Source organism: Leptidea sinapis, chromosome 25 (genome assembly GCF_905404315.1).
Source record: "Leptidea sinapis chromosome 25, ilLepSina1.1, whole genome shotgun sequence".
NCBI classification, from domain to species: Eukaryota; Metazoa; Arthropoda; class Insecta; order Lepidoptera; family Pieridae; genus Leptidea; species Leptidea sinapis.
In genome coordinates this window covers 8,366,636-8,393,054 of record NC_066289.1, presented here as the reverse complement: position 1 = coordinate 8,393,054, position 26,419 = coordinate 8,366,636, and the positions used below count along the sequence as shown (strand labels likewise).

The window sequence follows — 26,419 nt, the reverse complement described above, 5'->3', positions numbered from 1 at the left end:
AAATTTGTTGATATTAAGTATACTATAGTACTCCAAGAAATTAACATGAATGCTTCTCCAGGGATGCTGTGTGGAATTTCTTCTGCAACAAATGTGCCAACAATCTTCACGTAGTGCTGTCAATGTCACCGAGCGGAGACATATTGAGAAACAGGTTTGTACTGTATTGCATTGTATACCAGGTAAGGCCCAGGCACGCTCACATATTATACAAGACCGTTAGACATTTGGTTTGAATCTAAGGATTCAAATCCTTTAAGATACTGCTTGTGGGGGCGTCGGAGTGCGAGTCGTTCTTTTTACAAAAGCATGGCGGGGGAATGATTGGTTAGTCCATGTTCGCTAGTAGTATATGCGGTGACTGGTTTATCCTATCTTCGGGAACTCTTCTATGGTTGGTTAGAAAAAGTTTTATAAAAAGAAAATATACTACGATAAGCACTTTTCTGATATTAAGTATATTATACTCTTGACACCATGGTTTGCTTTCCATGATTTTATTTTGCTCTTTTATCGTACTTCGCTTTTCTTCTTTACTGGGGGATTCGATTTTTTCCACTTCTTTATGTATTTTGTTGTTAGATTATGTTCCAGATGGTTGGTAATGTTTAATCGGCAATCAACTACTATATAGACGAAGGATAACGCCTTCGCACCCTTCTGGTTCATATATATATTATTGGAATGAAGGTTGGTGTACATGCATAGCGAAAACTTAGAGAAGCTGTTAAAAAAATAAAATATTATTCGCTATTTAGTAACGAACTAAAAAACAATAACAATTTTTTTCTTTAACGAAAATCTTTATAAATTCAAGTGCTATTGTTCTCAGGTGTCGAAGTTTTCCGGGCCTTGTGAACAATACAACGATAGACTGGCAGTTCCCGTGGCCCAAACAGGCTTTACTGGCGGTGGCAAATGTCTTCCTCGCTGACGTAAGTTTTCTATGTTTATATGTAGCTATTCAAAGTATAGGTATCATTTGTGGAATTTGTTTGTAGTTAAGCAGTTAAACTTATATTTTTATCAGTTAACTTTTATAACTCTTATGTATATAATTTTGTTTGTTATAAATAAAGGTTAAAGAGCGGTGACTCCCAACACAGGCGATAATCTTAATGGGAGACACCTGCCCCTAGTTTTTAAGTACTTTTTGTTAAAGAAATAAACAAATTTAATTTAATATAATTTCGTAAATTAGATATACTATCATATGAAGTTGGTCCACCTTATGGTAATTATAAGATATTTATATATTTTGAAATCTTTCCATTGGATTACGCTGGCTGCCAGTATATATACTATTGTCATTTGATTTTATTATTATCATAATTTGTAGGTTTGTGTGTTCTTGTACCTTCTTATTTAGATGCCTATGATGTGGACAAAGCTTTATCTACGACGATTAACAAATCCATCTGGTTAATTCTAGTGCACTGCCAAACCAAATAAGCCAAAACGAATATCCTATACATTGATATAAGAAATACATATAATTAAATGGCAATAATTTCCAGGTAGAGAAAATACCAGAAGAATTCCGTTCGATCATAGTCGAGCATGTCGTGCATGTCCACATGTCAGTGGCGCGATACTCTGCGGAGTTCTTGCTGCGTCTGCGCAGGAATAATTACGTCACACCCAAACACTACATGGACTTCCTCACCAACTATTTGTCGCTACTCAATGAAAAGGATGCCTTTATTGTAGCTCAGGTATAGAGATAAATTCTCAAGAATCAAGCAATTATCTTTATATTTTGGAAAGGTTTATAATCTATGCATAAAGGTAGCTTAATAAAGAAAACTAATACTGTTAGTTCATGTAAAGTTAATATGGAAAATCAAATATAGATATGGGAACCATTATTTATGTGGGGTATCGAAATGTCATGAGTTATCTAAAGTGTTAATTCTGCTAAGATTTGTTAGTCTACAACGGCTTAGAGGTAGGCGTTATATATTATTATGTGTCCTCTAGTAAAGAATCGGTCCACGTTGAACCCCCGACCGTATGATCTCGTTCGTCGGCAACGTAAAACTCTGCTTCAACCAATTCGACACGTTTTTCACCTCTACACGGGGCATCCTCAGGACATGATGTCTCGCCGAATTCTGGAACGAGAGTTAAACTCTCAAATATTAGCGGAATTAACACTTTAGATAACTCATACATAACATTTAGATAATTATTATGGATTTTCGCAAGATAACGCTTAATTCAATAAAAAAATTGATTAATGTAGGTTCTTTTTATTGAAGTAGGCGTTACTTTGCGGAAATCCATAATTATACAAATGATTTAAGTTTTCTTTAGTGTTAATTCCGCCAATATTTGTTTTTAAACAATTCGACACGTGTTTCGCCTCTACACGAAGCATCCTCAGGACGTGTTGTCTCGCCAAAATCTTTCACGAAACTCAGTCTCGTCACGTGTCGAATTGTTTAAAATCAAATATTGGCGGAATTAACACTAAAGAAAACTTAAATAATTTGTATAAATGTAGGTTCAATAAGTTATGAATATTTTTTTTAGTGTGAGCGCCTGATTGGTGGCTTGGCAAAAATAGAAGAGGCCAATGTTCAACTAGAGGACTTGAATGCCAAGCTAGCTGTGCAGAAAGTGATTGTTGCTGAACAAACAAAAGAATGCGAAATACTATTAAAAGAAATTTCAGTTGGTGAGTAGATTTGTCTAAAATTGTAACGCACATAATAAATACAAATGGGTGAGTATTTGTATCTTATGCTTTCATACCGTAACTACATAATCATGGATTTTTGTAAAGTGGGTACTTTTATCCCGGAATTTAGGACCCAATAAAGAATGATTTGATTCTATCCGAACGAAAGCAAAGGCAGAATTTAGTTTAACATAAAGTGACTTATTTCTGAAATTCATATAAAATGCGTAATGTGAGTCAAATCTATTGTCTAATGGAGTTACAAAAAGAGTTAGTGTTATGTTTCGAATAGCTAAAGCATTAGACACTACAATTACAAATACTTAAGGATGAGGTGAGGAAATCTGAGAAAATTAACCATGTATTCAATTAATTTAACAGCAACGGAAGCAGCTGTTGCTAAACAACAAGTGGCTGAAGTAAAAAGTGCTGAGATAACTGAACAAAGCAAAGTTATCGTTGTTGAGAAGACTGAAGCAGAGGAGGCTCTATCTGCTGCTCTGCCGGCCTTGGAGGCGGCTAGGCTTGCTCTAGCCGACTTAGACAAGAATGATATCACTGAAATTAGATCTTTTGCCACACCACCTGAGGCTGTACAGGTTTGTATCTTATCTTTTAAGATATAAATATAGATTCATGTACAAAGTTATTATGTAAGTGTTATTTGGTCTATGGTCAGTCATCCAAGATTTGAGTAGGCAAAATTTTGACAAGGGTTTGAAATGTTTTCGAAATAAAAAAACACATTTTTTTATAAACAGGTGGTGTGTGAATGTGTTGTCATCATTCGTGGTATAAAGGATGTCAGCTGGAAAGGTGCCAAAGGCATGATGGCGGATCCAAATTTTCTGAGAAACCTGCAAGAAATGAACTGTGATTTGATCACGCAGGCACAAGTGAAGGCTGTGAAAGCCCACATGAAGAAGAGTAAGAAGCTGGATACTATGCAGCAGATTAGTAAAGCTGGGTGAGTTTGAATGAACCGTTGTTAGGATGTAACTGTGTTCGATCGAGTTCGGTACTCAAAACTATAATACCATACTGTCCGATTTTCTAGAATTTAAAAAGATCAAGAGTTATTGTAAGAGCATTACATAAAAGTCATAACAGTTACCTAGACCCCCGTAAACCCTGTTTCGTACCCAAAAATGTGTGCCTCAAGAACAATTTTTTGATCATTAATTATATTTTGTCAATGTGGTAAACAGTTCACTTATACGTACTTGCCAATTATCTCCGAATTCAGAGCCACCGATCTGATACAACATGTCGCAAACTGAATTATCATCCTAACATCCTCCTTGTCGATATGGTCTAGGAATCTTTGAAAGAACTTTTATAGTATTTATACCTTGCTATGACAATGATACAGAAAAGTGCGAAAATATATCTTTTGAAAAGGCCTATAATTTTCGCGATAACTTAATCCATAATATAAGATACAAAAATGTTATAATCATGTAAATAACACAAGTGCAAGCTGCTATTTGACATAATTCTTCTTATAAATCGGAAGCACTAAAATTTTAAATATTTCTGAGTTTCACATTTTTAGTATGAAATGTGACACAAAGCATATTTTCTAGGTACGGCCTCCTTAAATTCGTCATAGCTGTCCTGGGCTACTGTGCAGTTTACCGCGAAGTAAAACCCAAGAAAGACAAAGTGGAGGCTCTCGAGAAAGAATACTCAGAAGCGTGCAATTACTTGGCCTCGCTGAATCGCGAAATAGATAGACTACAACGGACATTAAATGGCCTTAACACTAGATACGATACCGCTATGTTGAGGAGACAAGAGTTGCAAGAAGAGACTGACATAATGATGAGACGGTTGGTTGCTGCCGATAAATTGATGTCAGGTAATTTCTTAGATATGTACTTCAAGAACTTGTTTTGCTTTTCCACCAATTTTGGCGTGAGTCCAGCACAATAAGGTTATTTATTTTCTCTTTTCTTGTCTACTTTTTGTCAGCCAATTGATCTTCTTGTGATCATCCAAGTGATCTTCTTGCTAGATGACTATCTGGTGGTGAAACTACCTATGTATACCTATGTATGCAAGGTCAGGAAGACTATGCCTGTTGAGAAGTGGCTTGACAGTTGCATTTTGTACAGATTATGCTGATTGATAATAAAGTACTTAATGATGTTTAATAATATTTACAAGTTTTTTACGCATGTATCTTCTAGGTTTATCGAGCGAACAGAAAAGATGGACAATAGACTTGGCAGCGCTGTACGTGGAACAGTCAAGACTGATTGGAAACTGTCTCCTAGCCGCGTCTTTCCTCAGCTACACTGGTCCTTTCTCATTCTCCTTCAGAGAAACTATGATCTATGAGGACTGGCTTGGTGACATTATGGAAAAAGGAATACCGCTGACGACACCGTTCACAATTGAGAAAAATTTAACCAATGAGGTTGAGATTAGTGGGTAAGGATAGTGTTAGAAAGATTAGTTTGATGCTACATAATATTTATAGAACGCGCTTGCACCCGCAACGTCGTGCAAAATTTTTGTTTTGTTTTAAAAAAAAAATGTGTGTAAATAAAATATGTAAGTAAATTATTGCTGTCACATTTGAAGGACTAGATACGATTATGACTTAAGCCATAAAATGAGAAAATCACAGGTTAAAAATTTTACGTATTTCTTAAGCATTGGATAAAAATAGCTTATTTTATACTTATATAAAACTCACCCAATAAAATTTTCAGTTGGAATTCGGAAGGTCTTCCTCCAGATGAATTGTCGGTTCAGAACGGTATTCTAACAACGAGAGCGTCGCGGTTCCCGCTTTGCATTGACCCCCAGACTCAAGCTCTCACTTGGATTAAAAAGAAGGAAGCTAAAAATAATTTGAAGGTAACTTATTTGGCTATTGGCTACACATAATTTAACTTGTTGCACACGATGAAATAAGCAATACTTTCTTGATAAGGGATCTAAGGCGAGGTAAGCCGAAGTGAAAACTGTTCCTTTTATTTGCGTTAGATCTCCCCGCTTCTTCATTCTCTTAAACATTTCGGAATAAATCGTATCCTTTTTAGAGCCCTAATAACGCGTGTGCTAAACTTCATGATTATTGTGAATTGAGCAATTAAAGGCGAGTACCAAACTAAGATTCGCCTTAAAAATCATAGTTGGGCTCTAGAGCTCTATATTCTAATATTACATATTTTCGTGTAGGTACGATTGGTAAACGATATTGTAAAGAATAAAGCTGTAAATGGGTATAAATTTGTAAAATAATAAACAATACAGGATAATAAAGTAAGTCAATAAGTTCAAAAACCTGTCAAATCTTCATAAAGGTCCTCAAAACGAAATGCCACCTTTTTTTAAAATAATCATTGCAATCTTTTATGTCTTATAGATCAGGTCTTGGGGAGTTTCATAGAATATCCTTATAGACCAGTGTCGATTACGAAACCAAAAAAAATAGAAGTAATAATAGTCTTTAATCAAATCTATTTATAAATGTAAAAAGGATAATCCCTTTTTTTCATTATTATAGATTTATTGTAATCCATATTATTGCTGCTACGAAATAACAGGTAAGAATGCCTTTTGATGGGCTTAAATTTTCCGAACATTTACGATTGTAATGTATATTTTTTACACTATCGGCAGGTAGAGATTTCAACAAACAGAAAATACATCAACTTTTTGAAAAAAAAAACTTATATTTTGATGGGTGAATTGGTGAAAAAAATAAGGGTATTTCTTTGATATTTTCGGTATCTTTTTAGATATTTAAGTCAAAATAAGGTGAAAAAATTAGTAAAAGCATTAATTGGTAACTTTTCACCAAATTCCTTGAAAACACGTTTTTGTAAAAGACAAAAAACCAAAAACTTGGTTTTTTGAATTTTTCACATAAATTTTGAGGTTATGTGAAAAAAGTGTGAAAACAAAAGTTGTAGATCATGTATTACCTACAACTTTGCAATTTGATATTTTTCCATAGTACTAGCAGTTTTGCCGGAGATCGCAATAAACCGTTTTTTACCCTAAAACACCCCTCCTTTTCCACTTTCCGACTTCAGATCGCCCGTAATTTATTTTTCCTTTCATTTTTGTTATATTCTCTTTCTTTTCCAATAAGTTTCATCCTACAATTTTTTTTTTCACTTCTTTCGTTTTTAAAGGCTGTATTGATCTATAGAATAGTCTCGTACAGGTGCTGTCATTCAACGATCCACAATTCCTGCGTCATCTGGAAATGGCTATAAAGTACGGGATGCCCGTATTGTTCCAGGATGTGAATGAGTATATAGACCCGGTTGTTGACAATGTGCTCGAGAAAAATATTAAAAGTAAGTAACAAACAGGCTACTCTTTATAAGGTTAAGAGCTGACGACTAAAATATATTTACACAATTCATTTCTACTTTTTTTAAATTATTTTTTGTTAGACGAGGAATATCTGACTACTCATTGATATTGACAAGGTTGGTAATTTTAAGTTTCTGCACTTTTTCTCTAAGTATACTTACTTAAGTAGACTATATCAAATCTTCAAATTATCTGTGCGTGCAATTAACTTAAAAAGTATCCTATGTTTTCGCATCACATCTTTATAGTATATAAAAATAATTGTGACACGTGGTTTTTATTCGCAATGAACTCCTCAACTACTGAACCGATTTTAATCATTAATAATTTTGTACACTGTGTCAATTGCTCCAACTGGAGAGATAGGAAAGTTTTAATTTGGATTCGTGAATATGCAAAATTTCAAATTTTATTTCTGTATGAATAATTTTATTAAATAAATCTTTCACACACAGTGTTTCAGTTCAAATCTCCTAAATTAGTCTACTTACCTAGCCGCAGATAAAATTATATTAATGAAGGATTTTGTAACAATTTATTCAACTGCCAACTTATTACATAATTAGTATTGTCCAATGTGCCAATTACGTTGTTTTTAAATGGTATGTGATAAATGAGTAACTGAGATAACTCTTTAACTTCAATAGGTATATAATGATTTAATAATAATATCCTCAGTACGCTTACAGCAACGCCAAATCGCATACCGAGTCAATGGTAACTTAAACAAAGTTTATTAAATTCATATAAACTAACACTAAAAACATCTAATTCTTGGTGTTGAGCAATAAGGCCATTAAGCAAGGTTGGAGCATTTTCCGAAAAAAATGTAGCTTTTTTGGTATTTCAATATAAAATCAAATATACAGGTGGAGGTATACCAGTGGGAGGCTCTTTTGCACAGGAAGCGGGCTAGATTAAGGGTACCACAACGGCGCCTATTTCTGCCGTGCAGCAGTAATGTGTAAACATTACTGTGTTTCGGTCTGAAGGGCGCCGTAGCTAGTGAAATTACTGGGTAAATGAGACTTAACATCTTATGTCTCAAGGTGACGAGCGCAATTGTAGTGCCGCTCAGAATTTTTGGGTCTTTCAAGAATCCTGAGCGGCACTGCATTGTTATGGGTAGGTCGTATCAATAGAACATACATGGAATGTTTCATTTGGTGAAATGGAACTGATGAGGAAGACTACTGATGGCCAGTGGCGCTTTGAATTTTACAAGTCAGAACTTATGTTTGACAGTGGAAAGTGGGCGCACATTCGTAATGCTCGGCAGCTCCGAGGTGGACTACGACCCTCACTTCCGCATGTACCTCACCACCAAGCTGGCCAATCCTCAGTTCAACCCTTCCGCGTACGCCAAGGCAGTCGTCATCAACTACACGGTTACCGTACAGGTATGAATCGTTACATTTTCAATTTAATTATAACAATCGAAATGTCTAACGAAGACTAGATCTCCAATAAAATGTTATTTAATTAACAAATGGAGGCGGTGTTTTGTAATACTTTTATTTTCAAAGACATGCCATGAACAATAAATATTTTATATAATAGGCAGTCTTCATAATATTAAACAGGTTGGTATTGTGAGAAGAGCGGTGATGGCCAAGTCGGAAACTACGAGACTTAGAGGAAAATCGTGAAAGGAGTCATGCCCTCGATTTATAAGTTATCAATAACTGTATATATCTAGTTTTTTTAAATTCCTTGAATTTTTGACGGAAATCGACCCGAATGATTTTTCAAAAAAATCCTGTATTATTGAACGTACTTTGTTTGTATTATATTGATTGTACTTTGTTGCTGTTAAGGATCAATCTATATGACTTTTATAGTATGGGGTTACTGGCTGCTACGGAACCCTTAATTGGCGAGTCCAATTCGCACTTGGCCGCTTTTTTAATGCTTAACTTTTGTTTAGTATTTTGTTCCAATCACGTTTTTCATAGGGTTTGGAAGACCAGTTGCTAAGTGTGGTTGTGCGTGCTGAGCGATCTGATCTCGAGGAGCAGAGAGAGAGCCTCATCATCGAGACAAGTGCCAATAAAAGTCTGCTGTCTGGATTAGAAGATTCTCTACTCAGAGAGCTGGCTACTTCTACGGGCAACATGTTGGACAATGTTGAGCTTGTCAATACTCTGGAGAATACTAAGTCTAAAGCTGCTGAGGTAAGATGTAACAGTACAAAAAAGAATAGATTTATATTTAACAAAATAAAATTTTAACAAAAAATACAACCGACTTCAAAACAATAGATATAATATGCAGTATAAAGTAAAAGTTTTCTCATGGATACCATTGTCAGACCTGGACCTAATTGGGCAATGGGACCACACGGGAAGTACCAGCTTTCAAATAAAAAATTGAATTATTAAAATCGGATCACCCAATCGAAAGTTCTGAGGTAACAAACATAAAAAAACATCGTCGTAATGTTTTTTGAGAACCTCCTCTTTTTTTGAAGTCGGTTAAAATTAAAAATACGATAAAAGACACACGAGAAAGAGAAGTCACTCGATGATATGTGGTCACCACGGACCATATTCTCTTCTAACACCAGAGGAACAGTGAGAGCGATGCCGAATTTATAAATCATTGAATATAATTATGAATTCAAAAATCGAAAACAATATTGCTACGAGCTAGGCGGCTGAAGGCCGAAACGGGGGCGAATTGAATTGAACCCCTTAACTTAATATCAGTCGATGTAATTGCACTTATTGCTTTTATAAAAGTTAATATAAAATGAGCAAAATACAAAAAAATATTCATAATTCTAAATAATACGACACGCCACAAGTTACGATATCATCCCCACCATCTGGATGTTTGGCGGTCCTCCACAGTGCGGTTTTCAAGGAGCTTTCTTCCTCGTACCACGAAGCTGTGGAATGAGCTTCCTTGTGCTGTGTTTCCGGGACGATACGACATGGGTACCTTTAAGAAAAGCGCGTACACCTTCCTTAAAGGCCGGCAACGCTCTTGTGATTCCTCTGGTGTTGCAGGAGAGTGTGGGCGGCGGTGATCACTTAACACCAGGTGACCCGTACGCTCGTTTGTCCTCCTATTCCATAAAAAAAAATACATATAATACATGATCATATATAAATAGTAATTTTATTAAAAGTATAGTATACTACATAAAATTGTATCTTGGATATCTATTTTTTATGTATCAGGTACTTATCTGCTATTCTTGTTTTGATTACTTTGTCGGTTTGGTCTATTGTAGAAATTACTTGGTCTAGATAGAGAGATATTCTGAAACGTATTCGATTGCAGGGAATTTTGGTTTTAAGAGATTATTAGTAATTCTTCCCACCTTGCTACTTTCACTGTCCAGTTCCTTAAATATGCTAATTAGTTCGGAAGCCTTGTATGCAAAAATCACAAGCTTCCCATGGTAGCTGTTCATAGATTTCCTCGAACACCAATGTTAATAGTTTAGGGAGATGGTGAATTGCATTGCTTTACTCCTCTTAAGTTTTGATTGCTTGCCCCGTTTCGTTCTAGTTTCACTTTAGCTTTACTGTTTTTATTTAAATATTTATTTTCGATGTCTTCGTTAATCAGTATGTTATAATCAACCAAATCGGTAGTAAGTTTAAAGCTATCAGTTTCGGGACAAAAGCCAAGTTTTTACATGTTCTACTGCTTCTTATCCGAGTTATAGGATTTTTTGTCCGCATGGCATATCTAGTTAATACTTTATCCTAGACCGCAGTTATTTAACTAGTACTTTACTGTACAAATTGTTTTTATCTATTTTGTATTTGTTTAAAATAGGTCATGGAGAAATTAGAACTAGCTGAAGCGACAACAAAGGACATAGAGAAGTTAAGAGATGGGTATAGACCGGTGGCGAAACGTGGATCCATCTTGTTTTTCGTTTTATCTGACATGGCGGGAGTCAGTACTATGTATCAGTACTCGTTGTCGTCGTACCTTGACGTAAGTTTGTCATCTGTTCAAAATTATTATTCCGCAGAAAGTATCTTTTATTTAAGATTACTTTGACAGATTTGACGTCATCATTAGTTTTTACGTTAAGTTACTTTGATTTTCAGGTATTCTCTTTCTCTCTACGAAAAGCAATGCCGAACGTTATTTTGGGCAAACGTTTGAAGAATATCATTGACATGTTGACTAAGAATGTCTACGACTATGGATGTACAGGTTCGCTTTTAAAAATATTTTAAGTTTATTATTATCATTAAATAATATTATGTACACAAATTATATTTGTAAGCAAAATTTATGAACAAAGCGGACCGCTCGGGCTCCGTCCGAGGGCTCTCTCCAATCTTTTGTTCAATTTACCGAATCAGTGATCAGTATTGCCAAGTGAACGAAATAAACAGTAATGGTAATAAAATACAGAGATAAGTGGATTAAAAACTAAAACTTAACTGATGCCCTGGTACACAAAAAACTAGAAAGAATTTATTGGAGAAATGTAAAAGATGAATTAAATATTAGCCAGAGAGGTTTTAATTTATTTTTGCTTGAAATTATAAGTTCTGAGGTAAATGTGACCTATTGTGTTGTATCTACCAGCTGAAAGTCCAGTCAAAATCTGTGAAGCCATTTCTGAGATAAGCCGGACATACAAACATTAAAAAATTTAAAGTTTTTACGTATACTTATTGGTTATAACATTGTATTTATCAGGAATATTTGAACGACACAAGCTGTTGTTCTCCTTCCAAATGGACATAAAGTTGGAGCAGAGCGAGGGTCACGTCAGCCAAATGGAGCTGGACTTCTTTATCAAGGGCAACGTTTCGCTCGAGAAGTCTCCGAGGGCATGTCCAGCTTCGTGGATTCCAGCACAGGTGAAGTCGAATATAGTACATTCTTCACGTATGGGAATTTAGCGGTTCGTAGGAACCGTAGCACCTCGGCACTAAGATGTACTTAGTAGGCCCGAGACGACGCCGAAGGCCTCAATACACCCGAATAGTGGAATCGCATAAGTGATACGTGCAACTTTATACTAGACCTACGAAGAAATAAAAAATAACGCAGAGACCGACTTTACATATCTTGACTATCTTTAAAAATATTTAATAGGCTGTCACATAGTTTTCCGTAGTTAATTATTCTATGAACGATAAAAATCAAATAAAGAATGGGTAGGCAATGGTTTTTTTCACACAATTTTCTGTAATAAAATGCCCTTTAAGCTCCGTTGTGACTCAATGACCCAATAGATACAATATGAGGAGACTTTTGACGAATGTGTAGTATGAAATATTCTTAACAACTAATTTCAGAAATGAAAGAAAACTTTTTAAGGGTTTACTCGAAACATTTTTACCAAAACAAATAACAATCAGCTACACACTGAGCTTGATAGTTTTTTTTAAATTGTAAAGACATCCGTGGTTTATTATATCGTAATTAGAATGGTTATTCTTCTCATCAGGGCTGGCAAGATATCATGAAGCTGAGCACAGACTTTCCGGAATCATTCGCAAGTCTTCCCGATCACATCACTCGTGGTCTCCAGGAATGGCAGGAGGTATGACAAATTTTATTCTCATTATATGACTCGAGCAATGTCGGCACATTTTGATGATACGGAAATACCGCAGAATTTCCATTCCATGGTTTTAATTGTGTGTGGTGCAAAGTGTCTTGAAAATCGCACTGCGAAGGAATGCCACATCCAGTTGGTGGTATGCAATGTACATTTTTGATGTATAATCATTTGATGGAACAGGTCAAACAGCTCTTCAGGGTACTCTCCGTTGAAGATATCGTAGAAGACAGAGTCGTACACGGAGTACTGATTCTCTGACAAATCAGCCAATTACAGTGACAACATCTGACAAGATATGGCGTACTACCTAAATGATGCTTGTAGCAATAACAGCGGCAGCCATAACCCTGCAACCCGGAACACAACAGAAACTGCTGTGCTAAGACGTCAGGAATAATGTTAGTTCTATTCTTTGTGTACATGACTTTAAATAAGACAAGAACGCATTTGTCGCGATTGTCGATGGAAAGAAGGGAGAAAAAGATTTATCTGTACTTAGTGTTTGGTCGAATTTAAGCACTTGTTAACTAAAAAAAATGTTACAGTGGTTCGACAGCGATGCACCCGAGTCTGCGGAGATACCGGACGGATACCGTGACAGTGTTAATCCGTTCCAACTGCTGATGCTGCTGAGGTGCTTCAGGGTCGATCGTATCTACAGGGCGCTCACCGACTACATCACGGTCACCATGGGCGAGGAGTACATCACGCCGCCTGTCATCAGGTAACCCAGTATACGCGATAAGAGCATGAGGTTCCCCGTTGTTCATATTCTGATAGAACTTCCTTTTTACCCGACTTCAAAAAGGAGGAGGTTCTCAATTCGATCGGTACATTTTTTTTTTTGTTTATACACCGATTACGCTGAGACTTATGATCCGATTTACGCAATTCTTCTTGAACTCTTCGATGCGGAATAGATTCAATTAAGTCCCATAAAATTTTCATAGCCCTTTGGCACAGTAGTTTTCATTCTATGAACATTTTTTATGAAAATTGTTGTCTACTTGGATGATACAATTATTTTTTGTATACGGTTTTTAGGGGTTTTTTTATTCAGGTTGATTTTATATTATTATTATTAACTGACACTAAAAAGTAAAAAATTAATAAAATTACGTTAAAAAAAACCGACTTCAGAACTGAAAAGTATAAAATAAATTAATAAAATTTAATTTAATACATATTTTTTTTCTTTCTTTCTAAGAATGCACACTCCGCTTATGTTTTACCAATGCAGAATGTTTATAGAAGTAATATTGCCAATCCCGTAAAGTATTTTGCTGACTTGACCAAATAGGTGAAGTGATGTATGAGTGAACAATGGACATTCTCATACCATTTCAATCCGCAGTACTATGGAGCAGTATGTAAAGCTGTATAGTTTTAGATTTCAAGACTTCTATTAATATTAAAAGCATGTGGGAATAAAAATGGAAAATTTTAAGTAAAACAACATATTTTTGTGTCGTGACTACTTAATTCACGATGCTTTCTCATCTCTCTGTTACATGGCATTAGTCTTATTTGACAGTCTTAGCAAGCCTGGCCAAGGTTCAAACATTTCTAGCTATTCTATTTCTAGTTAGTTACTAAGATCGATTCTATCTATTCAGTAGAACTTGGCTAATCCATGATAAGCTTAAGTCTTAAGTGTAATAATTGCCTAAATATTATATAAGTATTTTTAATTTACAGTTTTGAAATGATATTCGAGCAAACGACGCCGTTCACACCTGTGGTGTTTATTCTGAGCCCTGGCTCTGACCCCACCGCTGATCTGATGAAGCTGGCAGACCGGTGCGGTTTTGGCGGCGGAAAGTTCAAGTATCTATCACTCGGGCAGGGTCAGGAGGGGGTAAGACTACTGTGCTCTATACAAACACCAAACAATTACATCAAGTATTTCATTGTTTTCATTTAGACCTTGGTATTACGTAGAGTTCTACCGTTTTGATATAAACGGTTTGTACGGCGTTTTTTCGGTAGATTTATTGGGTTAAGAAACATGGAATTCCTCTGTATCTTTTTCTTCCCATATCACTAACTCTACTGCAATCCCAATGCCTGGATGGAAGCGTAACGTACACTGCTTTCTTTTCCCACATGCTACTTTTGAATGAATTACCTGTCTTCCGTCGTGTTTCTAGGTTAATATGAAATAGTCCTATCTATCAACGAGTAAGTACTTCAAAACTAAGAGATAAACCTCTTTTGAAGGCAGGACACGCTAATGTATTTAGTTATTGGCATTTTTAGACAGCATGGCCGGCAGTGATCTCTTACCACCTGGTAACCATGGATCTATCATTCAAACTGGACTGATTACTTTGATAAATATATTTATATTGATATATAAAGTATATTTATTAAGCGTATTGAGAGTGTGCAAAGACGCTTTTTGTATCATATATCTTATAATGACTTCTTAACGAAAAAGCAATCAAGCTACCAAAAAAGGCTAAAACATTACGGTGTGATCCCCACTGGCGGATAGAAGGATAGTGTTAGATCTTTTGTTTTTACACAATATTTTTAGCGGTAAAATAGATTCTCCATACTTGCTATCCAAATTCAAAATAAACGTTCCTCCAAAATTAATAAGAAAAAATGCCTATTCGTTGTTTGTAGTAGGACTAATCTGGGTCAAAACGCAACTATTTCTAGGCTCTGTAGGTCATATAACTCACTGGCCAAATCGCAGAACATTGATTTATTCATTCCGCTTGCTCAATATAAAAAGATAATACTTAATTTACACATGTGACTTGCTTTCATATTTTCAATTTTTATTTTGAATAATATATTACAATATTTTTAGATTTTAGTTTATAAATTGTTAAAACTATGTCCTATAAGCGTAGTAAAAATTATGTATGCTGTGGTAGCTTATAAGTGAATTAACTCTTATCCATTTTATTATTATATTTTAAGTTTAAGCATGTAAAGAGTGTAATTTGTTAGTTGCCCAAATATATAAATAAATGAATTGTATTTACCAATATAAGCTTTACTACTATAGTCTCAAAGACTATTTTAATCCGTGCCGACAAGGATAGCTACAACGGAGCCCTGTATCTCGTTGTTTAAAGTATGGTTATGATTAATGTTATTTATATGGTCATGTTTAGTACACTTATTTTTATTATATTTTCTCTTAAGTCTAAGGTAGTGCCATGGTTGTGAATGAATTGAGATGAATAAATTCCTAGTTATTGGAAAGTGTCAAAACGTAACGGGCTCTGTAGTGTATCTCACTCCGCTAATTGTTTGCTAACAGTTATCAGTCCTGTTTATACGATAGATCCATGTTGGTCACAATTTCCATAAATCAATTTAAATATCACTAGCCACACCATCGGGCAAATCAGTTTTATTCCAAAGCATTTATCTTTATATAAGTTTCAAAAAACTACATCAAAATTACAGGCTGCCTTGGCATTGCTTGAGGGTGCAATTTCTCATGGGCAGTGGCTCATACTGCAGAACTGTCACCTTCTTGTATCCTTCCTGAGAGAACTGGAGAAGCAATTAGAGTTGATGGAGAAACCTCACCCAGAATACAGGCTCTGGTTGACCACGGACCCAACGCCCACCTTCCCCATTGGCATCCTTCAGCGGTCCCTGAAAGGTACATCCACGATTTAAATATTCAATACAAATACCTTGCATTTTTATTTGTAGTAGTTATTTTTTGGAAATATTATATTGTGTGTGACTTGCTCTGAGTTCAAATATTTTTTTGCATCTATACGCAAGATAAATTTAAATGGTATTTCTCGCGGACTCGTGTTTACAAAATTATAAAAATAATTGGCGTAGTTCCTGAAAAACGTTCCAAGCCACAAACAACACATCTTAAGGAATTCGTGTTTAAAGTTTCATAAATATTAGTGTATTCCATACATGTGGGTTGGGCTACTAAGTCATGATGACATTTAAAGAATGACGGTAGAGCTGTAATTTTTTGTCAGTCCGTTAATATGAATCACGTGACCAGTTTTGTGTTCTTAACTCAATTTCGACATGATTGTGGTTTGGATCGTTTTTCTGGAGTTACGTCCAATTACCCAAGTCATACCACGTCATGAACGACATTACATTACCGCGTTTACTCCAGTTGTTTAAAATATTATTGGTGAATAAGTAGCAATGTAAAACACTGATTCAGGTCAGGTTGCTTTTGTTGAATCTAGAACCCGATTTGGACAGTGAGAGTTGACACACGACTAGGGATAATAGTGTGCTTACGTTGTCTTTTAAGCACACTTTTGCTGTTTCACTATCAGGATGCGAATGATATGTTCTTATATACGTGTATAGAACTTCATTGGGAATGAGTGAGGGTATGAGAAGATGGCCCAATTAATGTTGATCGGCACCATATTCTTTTCATTACAGTGACATTATTGTCTGAGACTTAACACATCACAATACAACCTCTTAATTTTAATTATTACCTAACGTGTTACCGCTATTATATCATATGTAATAACACCGGCAATTGATAAACCATTAAAATCATGCCGTATGTTTTAAAGCATAATTGTAAATGATTTTGTCAGTGGTGACAGAACCGCCAAACGGCCTGAAGTTGAACCTACGGAACACTTACTTCAAAATGCGTGCGCATGCGCTCAGCGAATGTCCGCATCCGGCGTTCAAGAAACTCGTCTATGTCCTCGCTTTCTTCCATGCCGTTGTACAGGTAATAATATTATTAGATCTTAGCTTTACATAATAATTATTGTCACTAAAATATATAAATATTAGAGTCCACCATATTATTGCAAGACAAGAAATTATACTTAGAAAATCTAAAATTGAAAACATACAACATGAAATGCCTGTAGTAGGAAGCCCACCCACCAGGCCCCGCTCTTTCATAGCCAACAGTAATATAATATAGCTTTAAACAAATATATACTTGTATGATATATAAGTATTATGTACTAAAAATATACGAATACGTATCTTTAGTAACAGTTAATATCAATGTGTGTGTGAAACTTTCAATCCTTTAAAATTTTAAGGTTACCTTCATAAAAGCTTGTAGGTAGGTACTCCGTATAGTTTCAAATCGTTCAACATCACGGACGAGTAAAAAAAGAAGGACTCCGCGCTTGATATTAGCAAGTGAAGCACCTTTATGATAGTGTGTGTGCGGTTACGGGGGATACTAGTTACACAATTTTTTCTCCCTTAAATAATCATATATGGCCACAAATACTTGTTTTTACACGTTTTTACAACGCACGACCGCATTTTAAAATATTTTATTGAGACGCAAACTGATCTGTCACAGACGATGGCAAATCTAAAATAATTGCGGCCGATCGGCTTGTATTAGTGTAAGTGTGTGCGTGGGGCTATGTATTTACACGTTTACCGGCTTGTTTTGGTGCTACACTGTTATGTAAGGTGACACGGAGTCCATCTTTTTTTACTCGTCCGTGTTCAACATTAGCATAGCTCTTGTAATATAATTGAATTACCCTGACATGCAGTAGAGAATGCGTCAGAAGAGAGCAACTTACAATGTTTTGCATACACGATTGACCTTTACCGAGTATTTTAATATTCTGTTTGTGTTAACAGATATCTCTGTATTTACTATCGATATGTGTTCGTTCGACGTTTTTCTAAGAATTTATTTAGCTATTATTTACATATCGCTTCATTTGTGTGTCAACTGTCAAAGAGTACTTAAATTTATCTGAGTGTCGACATTTCTTGGAACAAGTAATGTTTATAATTGAATGTTCTTAATCAAATTTGTTTTACTTTAGAATAAAGATAATATTAATCTGTACTATCTATATTTGGAGGATAACCTTGACACGAGTGACACAGCAAAATATTTTAATCACTTACGTGACGTTACCATTTTTCTTAGGTTTCAAGCATTAAAGATAATCTATACATATAAATAAAATACGAGTGTCTGTTTGTAATATTGAAATAACCGTTTTTTACTTCATGTATATGAAAATTCATATACATTGTAAAAATGTTATGTTGGTGTATGACCAATATAACATGTTTTACAATTTTTGTCTGCGTGAAAAATATATTATTATTTAATCGAAGTATTGTTGCGGGTTTTCATTTATGCCTATTGCGGTAGAAATCCAGGGACCTGGACTCAACCAAACTCAACAAATTCGGTGAAGGCATTTTGCATCTTGAAAAAAAAAAATTCTTGCCGTGTAAAAATTTGTCTAAATCGCGAAAAAGTTTTAGCCAGTTGGGGCTAGGTGGTCTAGGTATCTAAATGTAGGTCCATAAGAGTTAAAACGGTTTCACGAAACGAGTGAGGTGCTACGTTATCACGGAGCAATACTGATGTGATTAGTTGACGAGTCGGGGCTGTCTCAGTGATAGTTTCGAAGTTCAGTACAATAGACATCTGTGGTACGTTATTATGTATTCGGATATGAGGAATTACACAATAATTACAGGATAACTTCGCTTTAGGATATAGACAAATTGTGGCGCTTTATTTAGAGCGAGCCAATGTGATGTTCGCTTGCGATAATCGAATAGAATCCAAATTTCATCAAACGTTACAATTCACCCTAAAGCCCTTCATTTGTCGCGTCCCACCAAAAAGGTTTTATACTATTCCAAAGTTGCCAGTTTGCTCAAACGGCAATAGCATGCATAAAAACCCCTATTATGAATACGTGATATGAAAACTTTAGATCCCATTTCAAGAATGTTTTCGGACACTAGGTAGTTGTTGGTTGTTTTAGTATAGGTAGAGAAAATTTACGCAGAGAAGAAGTACCTATAGAAAACCATTATACTGTATCTTAGAAAGTAACTCTAAAACGCACGCACTCTCTAAAAAAAGTCGTGAAAGGCCTCTTCTATTCCCATAGGATTTTAGAGGGAACAGAACCTGTAACGGTTTATTAATCTGGTTTATTTTTGGTTTCATTAAAAGTTATGTTGTATTATTCATTTAGGAGCGCCGAAAATATGACAAGATCGGTTGGAACATTGCGTATGACTTCAGCGAATCGGATTTCGTGGTGTGCATGCAGATATTGCAATGCTACCTGGAACGATGCTATGCTGTGAATGGTCCTACACCTTGGGCTACGCTCAAATATCTTTTCGGCGAGGTAAGATTGTAACACTTAAATTTACAATCGATTTTTATATAAGAGGTGGCAAATGGGCAAGAGGCTCACTTGGATGACATGGGAAGTAATGTAAGGTAACTTTTCCATCGTTATCCGCCACACCAGGGGTAGATAATATGATGTCGTATCGGTTCGGAAAAATTGCAGCCTGTAATTGATTCCACAAAATGGCTGTGCGATGCAAGAAGAAATGGCAAAAAGCGAGATTGTATAATAGAATGCTAGACGTCAACATGACACGGGTGGAGTTTTGTATTTTGACGTATTGTCCGATGGTGGAATTCAGCTTATGGTATCAACCTGAACAACTTCTATGAGGACTGCCGTGAAATATGCAGTATAAGGTGCATAGAGAACCCACATCTCTACGGAACGAATACCAAATCATTACCAACGTTTGTCTACTGCATACTAAATCTATTCTGTTTTATTAGTTTTTAATAGTCCTTAAATCATGATGATGATCTATTTAACGACAACTAGGACCTTCACTGGTTCACTTTGTACCTAATGTATAGATAAGTTAATATTATATTGATACATCACGTAATATAGTAAGTATACTAGGTACAGTAGTACCTACTGAATAATATGTTAAGTCCTGATTCCTGTTATTACATCAGTATGGAGCTATCCATAAAGCAGACTCACACATTTTTTGTTAATCATTTCGATATAGTCTATTACGGTTAAAGCAATATACATAGGTATAGGTAGGTATATAGGTAGGTATATAGGTAGGTATATAGGTAGGTATATACGGTTTCTTAGAATCATGTCACTTAGACATCTCACGTCAACTAGATTATCAATTTATTGCAGCTTTAAGATCTGGGGAGTGTCTCGTACTTTATCCGATCCAAATATTTGAGAGATTTCTTTAAGCATTACGCCAGCCAACGCTATGCATTATTTTGTTGCCAAACAATACTATATATGGTATCCGTAAACAAGGATTGTTTTATTTATTTGTCAGGTGATGTATGGTGGCCGTGTGATAGACGACTTCGATCGTCGAGTCGTCGGGACATACATGGAAGAGTATCTTGGAGATTTCCTCTTTGACAAGTTCCAGCCGTTCCACTTCTACCACGACTCGCATTATGATTACATTATACCCCCTGATGGAGAAAGAGATGAATACATAGGTATGGTGACGTTTTAGTGCCAATTTTCAAAAGAGCTGTCTTGATAAGGATGACTTTTCGGTTGTTGGTTCTCCAGGTATTAAGCCAAACTGTGGAATAAACTGTCATGAGTTATTGTATGCCGATATGATATAAAGTAACTATATTGACAAAAAAATTGTGTTTAGAACTAAGATCTATTTTGAGGAATGCACGCAGGCTGACACAAATTGTTATACATATATTATACATACATATCGCGAGTGTAGGACAGTAGGAGTGTGGCAACGCTTCTGTGGTTCCTGTGGTGTTGTAAGAGAATGTGGGCGGCGATGATCACTTAACACCAGATGACCCGTACGCTCGTTTGTCCTCCTTTTCCATAAAAAAAATTGTATTTATCAGAGTTCGTTATTACTGTTAAAAGATTATTTTCCTTGTAATAAAAAAGATTTTTCACTCGTTATGTATATCAACCCTATATATAGATTTATTATTAATGCAGATTAATTATACATTTATTAGTAGGTATAAAATATCTAATAGGAACCCTATTTTCTTATTCAAACACACGGATTAAACATATTCAGCCAAAATATACTCAGCGAGCTTTACATTGTCCTGTGTATGCTAAAATAATTAAACTTTCTATCCTACTTTTATCGATATAACATTTGAAACTTTTTATCGTTTTATCACAGAATTTGTGGACACCCTGCCCCTAGTGAATACACCAGAAGTTTTCGGCTTGCATCCAAATGCTGAGATTGGCTACTTTAGCCAAGCGGTCAGGGAAATGTGGGGACATCTCATCGAGTTGCAACCACAAACAAGTAAGGACCTCTCAAACTATAGCTCGATTGGTTAAGGCCGCAATCCTAAGAAATCGCCAAAATAGCGCATAATTGAAACCATTTCTAGACGGTTTATATAAAGCTTATATTTTTACAAAAAATAATTATGTATCTACTGAATATGAGAAGAAATTTTATTTTTTCTTTACACTTCTTATTTTTATAGACAGTGCGAAAAAATTACCAAAATACTCCTGACTTTTACAGTTGGAACCACGCTAATCATTCAATCTAGATAAAAATTGTACTAAAATTTATTAATTGTACACCAATACTATTTAACATGACATAGTTTTGTTAGTTTTGTAAAAAAAATTACCTATATGATGTTTGTGATAAATTATGAAATGCTTCTAATTCTGAATTAGAGAGAGGTACCCTAGCTCCGCTCGATTCCTCAAGGCCATCGGTTCGGTCCCCAGCCTTAAGAACAGTATCCACAGAACACTATTACACTATCAACGAGACGGTATCTCAACTGAGCTAAGGTTATCTTAATGGTGTCGAACGATTCGTAGTGATGGCTTGAAACAAGTTGAGTCATGGTAAATATTGATACCGGCTGCGGCTTTGAAAGTAATTATCTATTTATCGTATGTTTTATTTTGTTTTTTATTCATAAGACTTTGTTAACCTTCACTATTTTTATTGCTGACATAAATATTTTCTTTAAGAATGACTAGAGATTTCCATAATATTGTTTTCTTGTCGTGTTACATGCAGTCGGGGTGATAAAGAGTAAGTGTACAAAGTAAACTTAATGTGGTATCAAAATAATATATTGAAATGGAATAATCTTAATCATTCTATTATTATTTCTTGGCATCTGAAGTGGACAATGGTAAGTTATGTAGAAGTAATGTAGTTAGTATTTATAAGCATAAAAATTAATATCTGATTGTAATAATCGTCTGATTGTAATGATAGTTTGCCAACTTGCACTTTTGCGAAGGTTATTGATATAGTCAATGTCCAAAATACCGTTTTCATTGAGGTTTTAAAGAAGTCAAATTAGATAATATATATCTACAGCAGGATCCCAGAAAACGTACAGAGAATATTTGGCGAGTAACGTTCACGTCACGATATATATAGGTACTAATGGACCCGACAGACGTTGTTCTGTCAATAAATGGTTCGAGAGATATGGTAAATGCGTGGGTGTGATCGTGACATGACAAACTATATATGTAAACATTCCTTGAGCTTCAACAAATCTATTACAAAGGATTTCATTGAGATCGGTCGAATAGTTTAGGAGTAATTAGGGAATATACAAACATACATTCTCTTTTATATATATAGATATATGACATTTCAACATGTCCTCATACGATATCTCTGAAACCTTAAGGCCCAGAGACATAAAATTTGGTAGGAATAGTCCTTTCATCGAGTAGAGGTCAGCTAAGATCACATAATATTCATCCGGAAGGGGGTTGTAGAGGGTTAATGAAAAAGTTCTAATTTTTAAGCTATAACACTTATACATATTTAAAATAGATAAAACTTGGCCAGATAGGCTATATTTTATCATGCTATATGCAGCTAGTAGGTACTTATTTGATATCAATTTATTCAACATTTAAAATATTTGAATGTTGAAAATTTTGAGAAGTAATTGAATACAACATAATCTCTTTAGGCGAAGGAGGCGGTACAATGAGTCGAGAGGAGTTCATTGATAGCGTCGCGGTGGACATTCTCGGAACTCTGCCCGTTCAGTACGAAGTGTGGCGAGTTGGAAAGCAATTCGAAATGAATATTACGCCTACAACTGTAGTCTTGCTGCAAGAGTTGGAAAGGTTTGTTACATATGATATATAAGTACATCCGTCATTATTGGTTATTTACCACATTTCGTGGACAACACTATAAAGCGACTGTAACATCTTGATATTTTGATTATGTTAGAATTTAATATTTTCGGATTCCATCGTAATAATTCATGAGCCATATAAAAATCATTATGTTAGTTTCATTTTATGATACGACGGTACTCAGACTCCGTTAAGTTGTAGATTAATAGGGGTAAGAACATTATATCACTACTCCTCGTGTCTGCCAGAAATAGGAATCATAATAATATTTATTTTTTCTTTTAAAAACATAAGTTTACAGCAACTAGTGGCCGGAGTCACCTTTTTGGCAAATATACCCGCACCAGGTGGCCCCGCTCTTCCATTTCAGCAATGTGTTATTTTTAACAAAACAATTATTGACATATTAGTAAAATTATAATAAAGCTGAGAAATGAATAAAAATTTACAATTTAAATAGTTTGCAAGGTATTTTTGTTATTTATATAATTTTACCTTTTTTCATACCTAATAAAAACAAGGAAATTTGATATTGTTTATATAAAAGTTTGCTAAATTGAGAATTATTTGTCCAGGTTCAACAGACTAATTGCGAAAATGTCGAGCACACTGTCGCTGCTGCGAAAGGCCCTCGCTGGTGAAATAGGCATGGATGCAGTGTTGGACAATGTGGCCTACTGCCTCTTCAACGGACAACTGCCGCAGGTCTGGCGGAACTTAGCACCGGCCACGTGCAAGGGACTTGGTGGCTGGATGGATCATTTCAATGCGAGGACCAGGCAGTATACCAATTGGGTTCGTGTCAGAAAAAATAATTTATTATCAACTGCAGTCGAATTTTAGCATATGCCTACCAATGCTTATTTTTCTTGTAGGTTCTTATATTTCTTTTTTATTAATGTGACCAATTATTTTTTATTAATCAACCAGTGTTAGATTCGTACAAATTGGGCGTTTATGAGATTATAAATAGGCGTGTCGACGGACGAACGAATAAAAATACGTTTTCTGGTATACGTCTTATCTTATTAAAGGCCCTATGGGAGAATGCGGCTGCAGTAATAATTTACCATTAGGTGTCTTCGCGGGCTCGTTTTCTTCCTATCTCATAGATAAACATAACCCATTTATCTAGACATAATCCCCGCAAATTGATACGTCTGCGTGACTTCAGCAAGCAGTTGGAGTTTAATTAATCAATTTTAAATTATTTAAACCGTACCGAGACATCATTCCTACTGATTCGCATGTCACAAATTTAGGGTGCAGATAACGGTTTAAGGTTAAGTTATTGCTCTTTAAAATGTTAAAAAGATCATCAATCTTAAGTGTTGATTTTCCTTAGTGTCACAAAATCACTGACAAAGCTGAACACTAGGAAAACGCTGTGACTAGATTTCATCAATCAAATATCATAATTTATGATATTTTAAATGAATTGTAACAAATTTCCGCATAATAATGCCTTATTCTAATATATTTCTTAATGTATTGTTTGACAGTCAACAATGGAGGAGCCGATAGTCATATGGCTTTCGGGGCTTCACATACCCGAGTCATACCTGATCGCCCACATTCAGATCGCATGCCGCCTATACACGTGGCCGTTGGACAGGTCCACGCAGTTCACGAAGGTTACCAGTTACGTGACCGTCGACGATATTGAGGAGAGACCAGTCACTGTGAGTTATATATTATGGCTTTCGAGTGCAACAGTTTTCCTCGCTAGTAACATCAGTGCGCTAGAGTGCACATGTGGTATGAATAAACTCACAAATTTCCTGGTATTCTAGGACATCGATAAAGAATATCGATTATCGATAAGTGAAGTACCACTCTGTCGCCAGCCCAGCGATGATTTATATCACCGCCTTTTTTATTTTTTTTTTAATGAAAATAAGGGACGAGATGAGCAGGATGTTCAGCTGATGGTAATTGATACGCTCTGCCTATTGCAATGCAGTGCCGCTCAGGATTTTTGAAAAACCCAAAAATTCTGAGCGGCACTAGAATTGCGCTCGTCACCTTGAGACGTAAGATGTTAAGTCTCATATGCCGAGTAATTTGACTAGCTACGGCGCCCTTCAGGCCGAAACACAGTAATGATTATACATTACTGCTTCACGGCAGAAATAGGCACCGTTGTGGTACCCATAATCTAACCGGCATCCTTTGCAAAGGAGCCTCCCACTGGTGTGAGTTATATGTTATGGTTTTCGAGTGCAACAGTTTTCCACACAGGAAACATCAGTGCGCTAGAGTACACATGTGGTATGAATAAACTCACAAATTTCCTGTTATTGTAGGACATCGATAAAAATATCGATTATCGATAAGTGAAGTACCACTCTATCGCCTGCACACCGATGATTTATAGTAACGCTGGCACCGACCATTTCATATTACTAAAGGTAAACTTGTTACCTGCAGAAATCACAATCCAAATTTTGTAAAATTCTAGGGTTGTTACGTTCGGGGGTTATATCTGGAGGGCGCTCGTTGGGATCTTGAAGACGGCTGCCTGAGGAGGTCCCATCCCAAGGTGTTGGTCACCGAACTGCCGATTATGTACATCATACCGATCGAGGCTCACAAACTAAAACTGCAGGTAAACTATATTTTTGGGCGTTCCATTTGTTGGAAACACAAACATTTTATATAGGAACGAACGCGGTGTACGATCTGAATTGAATGCTTTTAATATTTGAACCCAAAATATAAGCAGACGGCCGATCTTGGTAACGAAGAGACACATGTAAAGTTGGCTCGTCGGCTCGAATATACCTACAGAATTTTGATACTTCTGATGGTCCGTTGTGCATGAAATTTTAGCTGAAGCGACATTGACCTAAGCCGAAGTAGCACCCTAGAGTCGGGACAGGGTTGACAGAG

General features: G+C 35.7%; 2 protein-coding genes across 3 annotated transcripts in view; one reads left to right on the top strand and one right to left on the bottom strand.

Moving 5' to 3' along the window:
- Positions 1–26,419, bottom strand: part of LOC126972003 (uncharacterized) — a 577,468-nt gene that overhangs the window by 305,560 nt on the left and 245,489 nt on the right. The window lies entirely within an intron of this gene.
- Positions 1–26,419, top strand: part of LOC126972001 (dynein axonemal heavy chain 10) — a 54,071-nt gene that overhangs the window by 25,664 nt on the left and 1,988 nt on the right. For both annotated transcript variants that reach the window (XM_050818523.1, XM_050818524.1), the window contains 27 exons: positions 62–154; positions 833–935; positions 1,518–1,715; positions 2,536–2,680; positions 3,065–3,282; positions 3,445–3,650; positions 4,270–4,544; positions 4,876–5,119; positions 5,404–5,551; positions 6,870–7,005; positions 8,270–8,424; positions 8,980–9,198; positions 10,817–10,981; positions 11,098–11,206; positions 11,702–11,865; positions 12,459–12,554; positions 13,121–13,299; positions 14,274–14,433; positions 16,005–16,206; positions 17,141–17,283; positions 19,547–19,705; positions 20,703–20,874; positions 21,555–21,686; positions 23,353–23,512; positions 24,103–24,322; positions 25,030–25,209; positions 25,989–26,135. In XM_050818523.1, the coding sequence (XP_050674480.1) occupies positions 62–154; positions 833–935; positions 1,518–1,715; positions 2,536–2,680; positions 3,065–3,282; positions 3,445–3,650; positions 4,270–4,544; positions 4,876–5,119; positions 5,404–5,551; positions 6,870–7,005; positions 8,270–8,424; positions 8,980–9,198; positions 10,817–10,981; positions 11,098–11,206; positions 11,702–11,865; positions 12,459–12,554; positions 13,121–13,299; positions 14,274–14,433; positions 16,005–16,206; positions 17,141–17,283; positions 19,547–19,705; positions 20,703–20,874; positions 21,555–21,686; positions 23,353–23,512; positions 24,103–24,322; positions 25,030–25,209; positions 25,989–26,135 (4,528 nt within the window). The remainder of the gene's footprint in view (positions 1–61; positions 155–832; positions 936–1,517; positions 1,716–2,535; positions 2,681–3,064; positions 3,283–3,444; positions 3,651–4,269; positions 4,545–4,875; positions 5,120–5,403; positions 5,552–6,869; positions 7,006–8,269; positions 8,425–8,979; positions 9,199–10,816; positions 10,982–11,097; positions 11,207–11,701; positions 11,866–12,458; positions 12,555–13,120; positions 13,300–14,273; positions 14,434–16,004; positions 16,207–17,140; positions 17,284–19,546; positions 19,706–20,702; positions 20,875–21,554; positions 21,687–23,352; positions 23,513–24,102; positions 24,323–25,029; positions 25,210–25,988; positions 26,136–26,419) is intronic.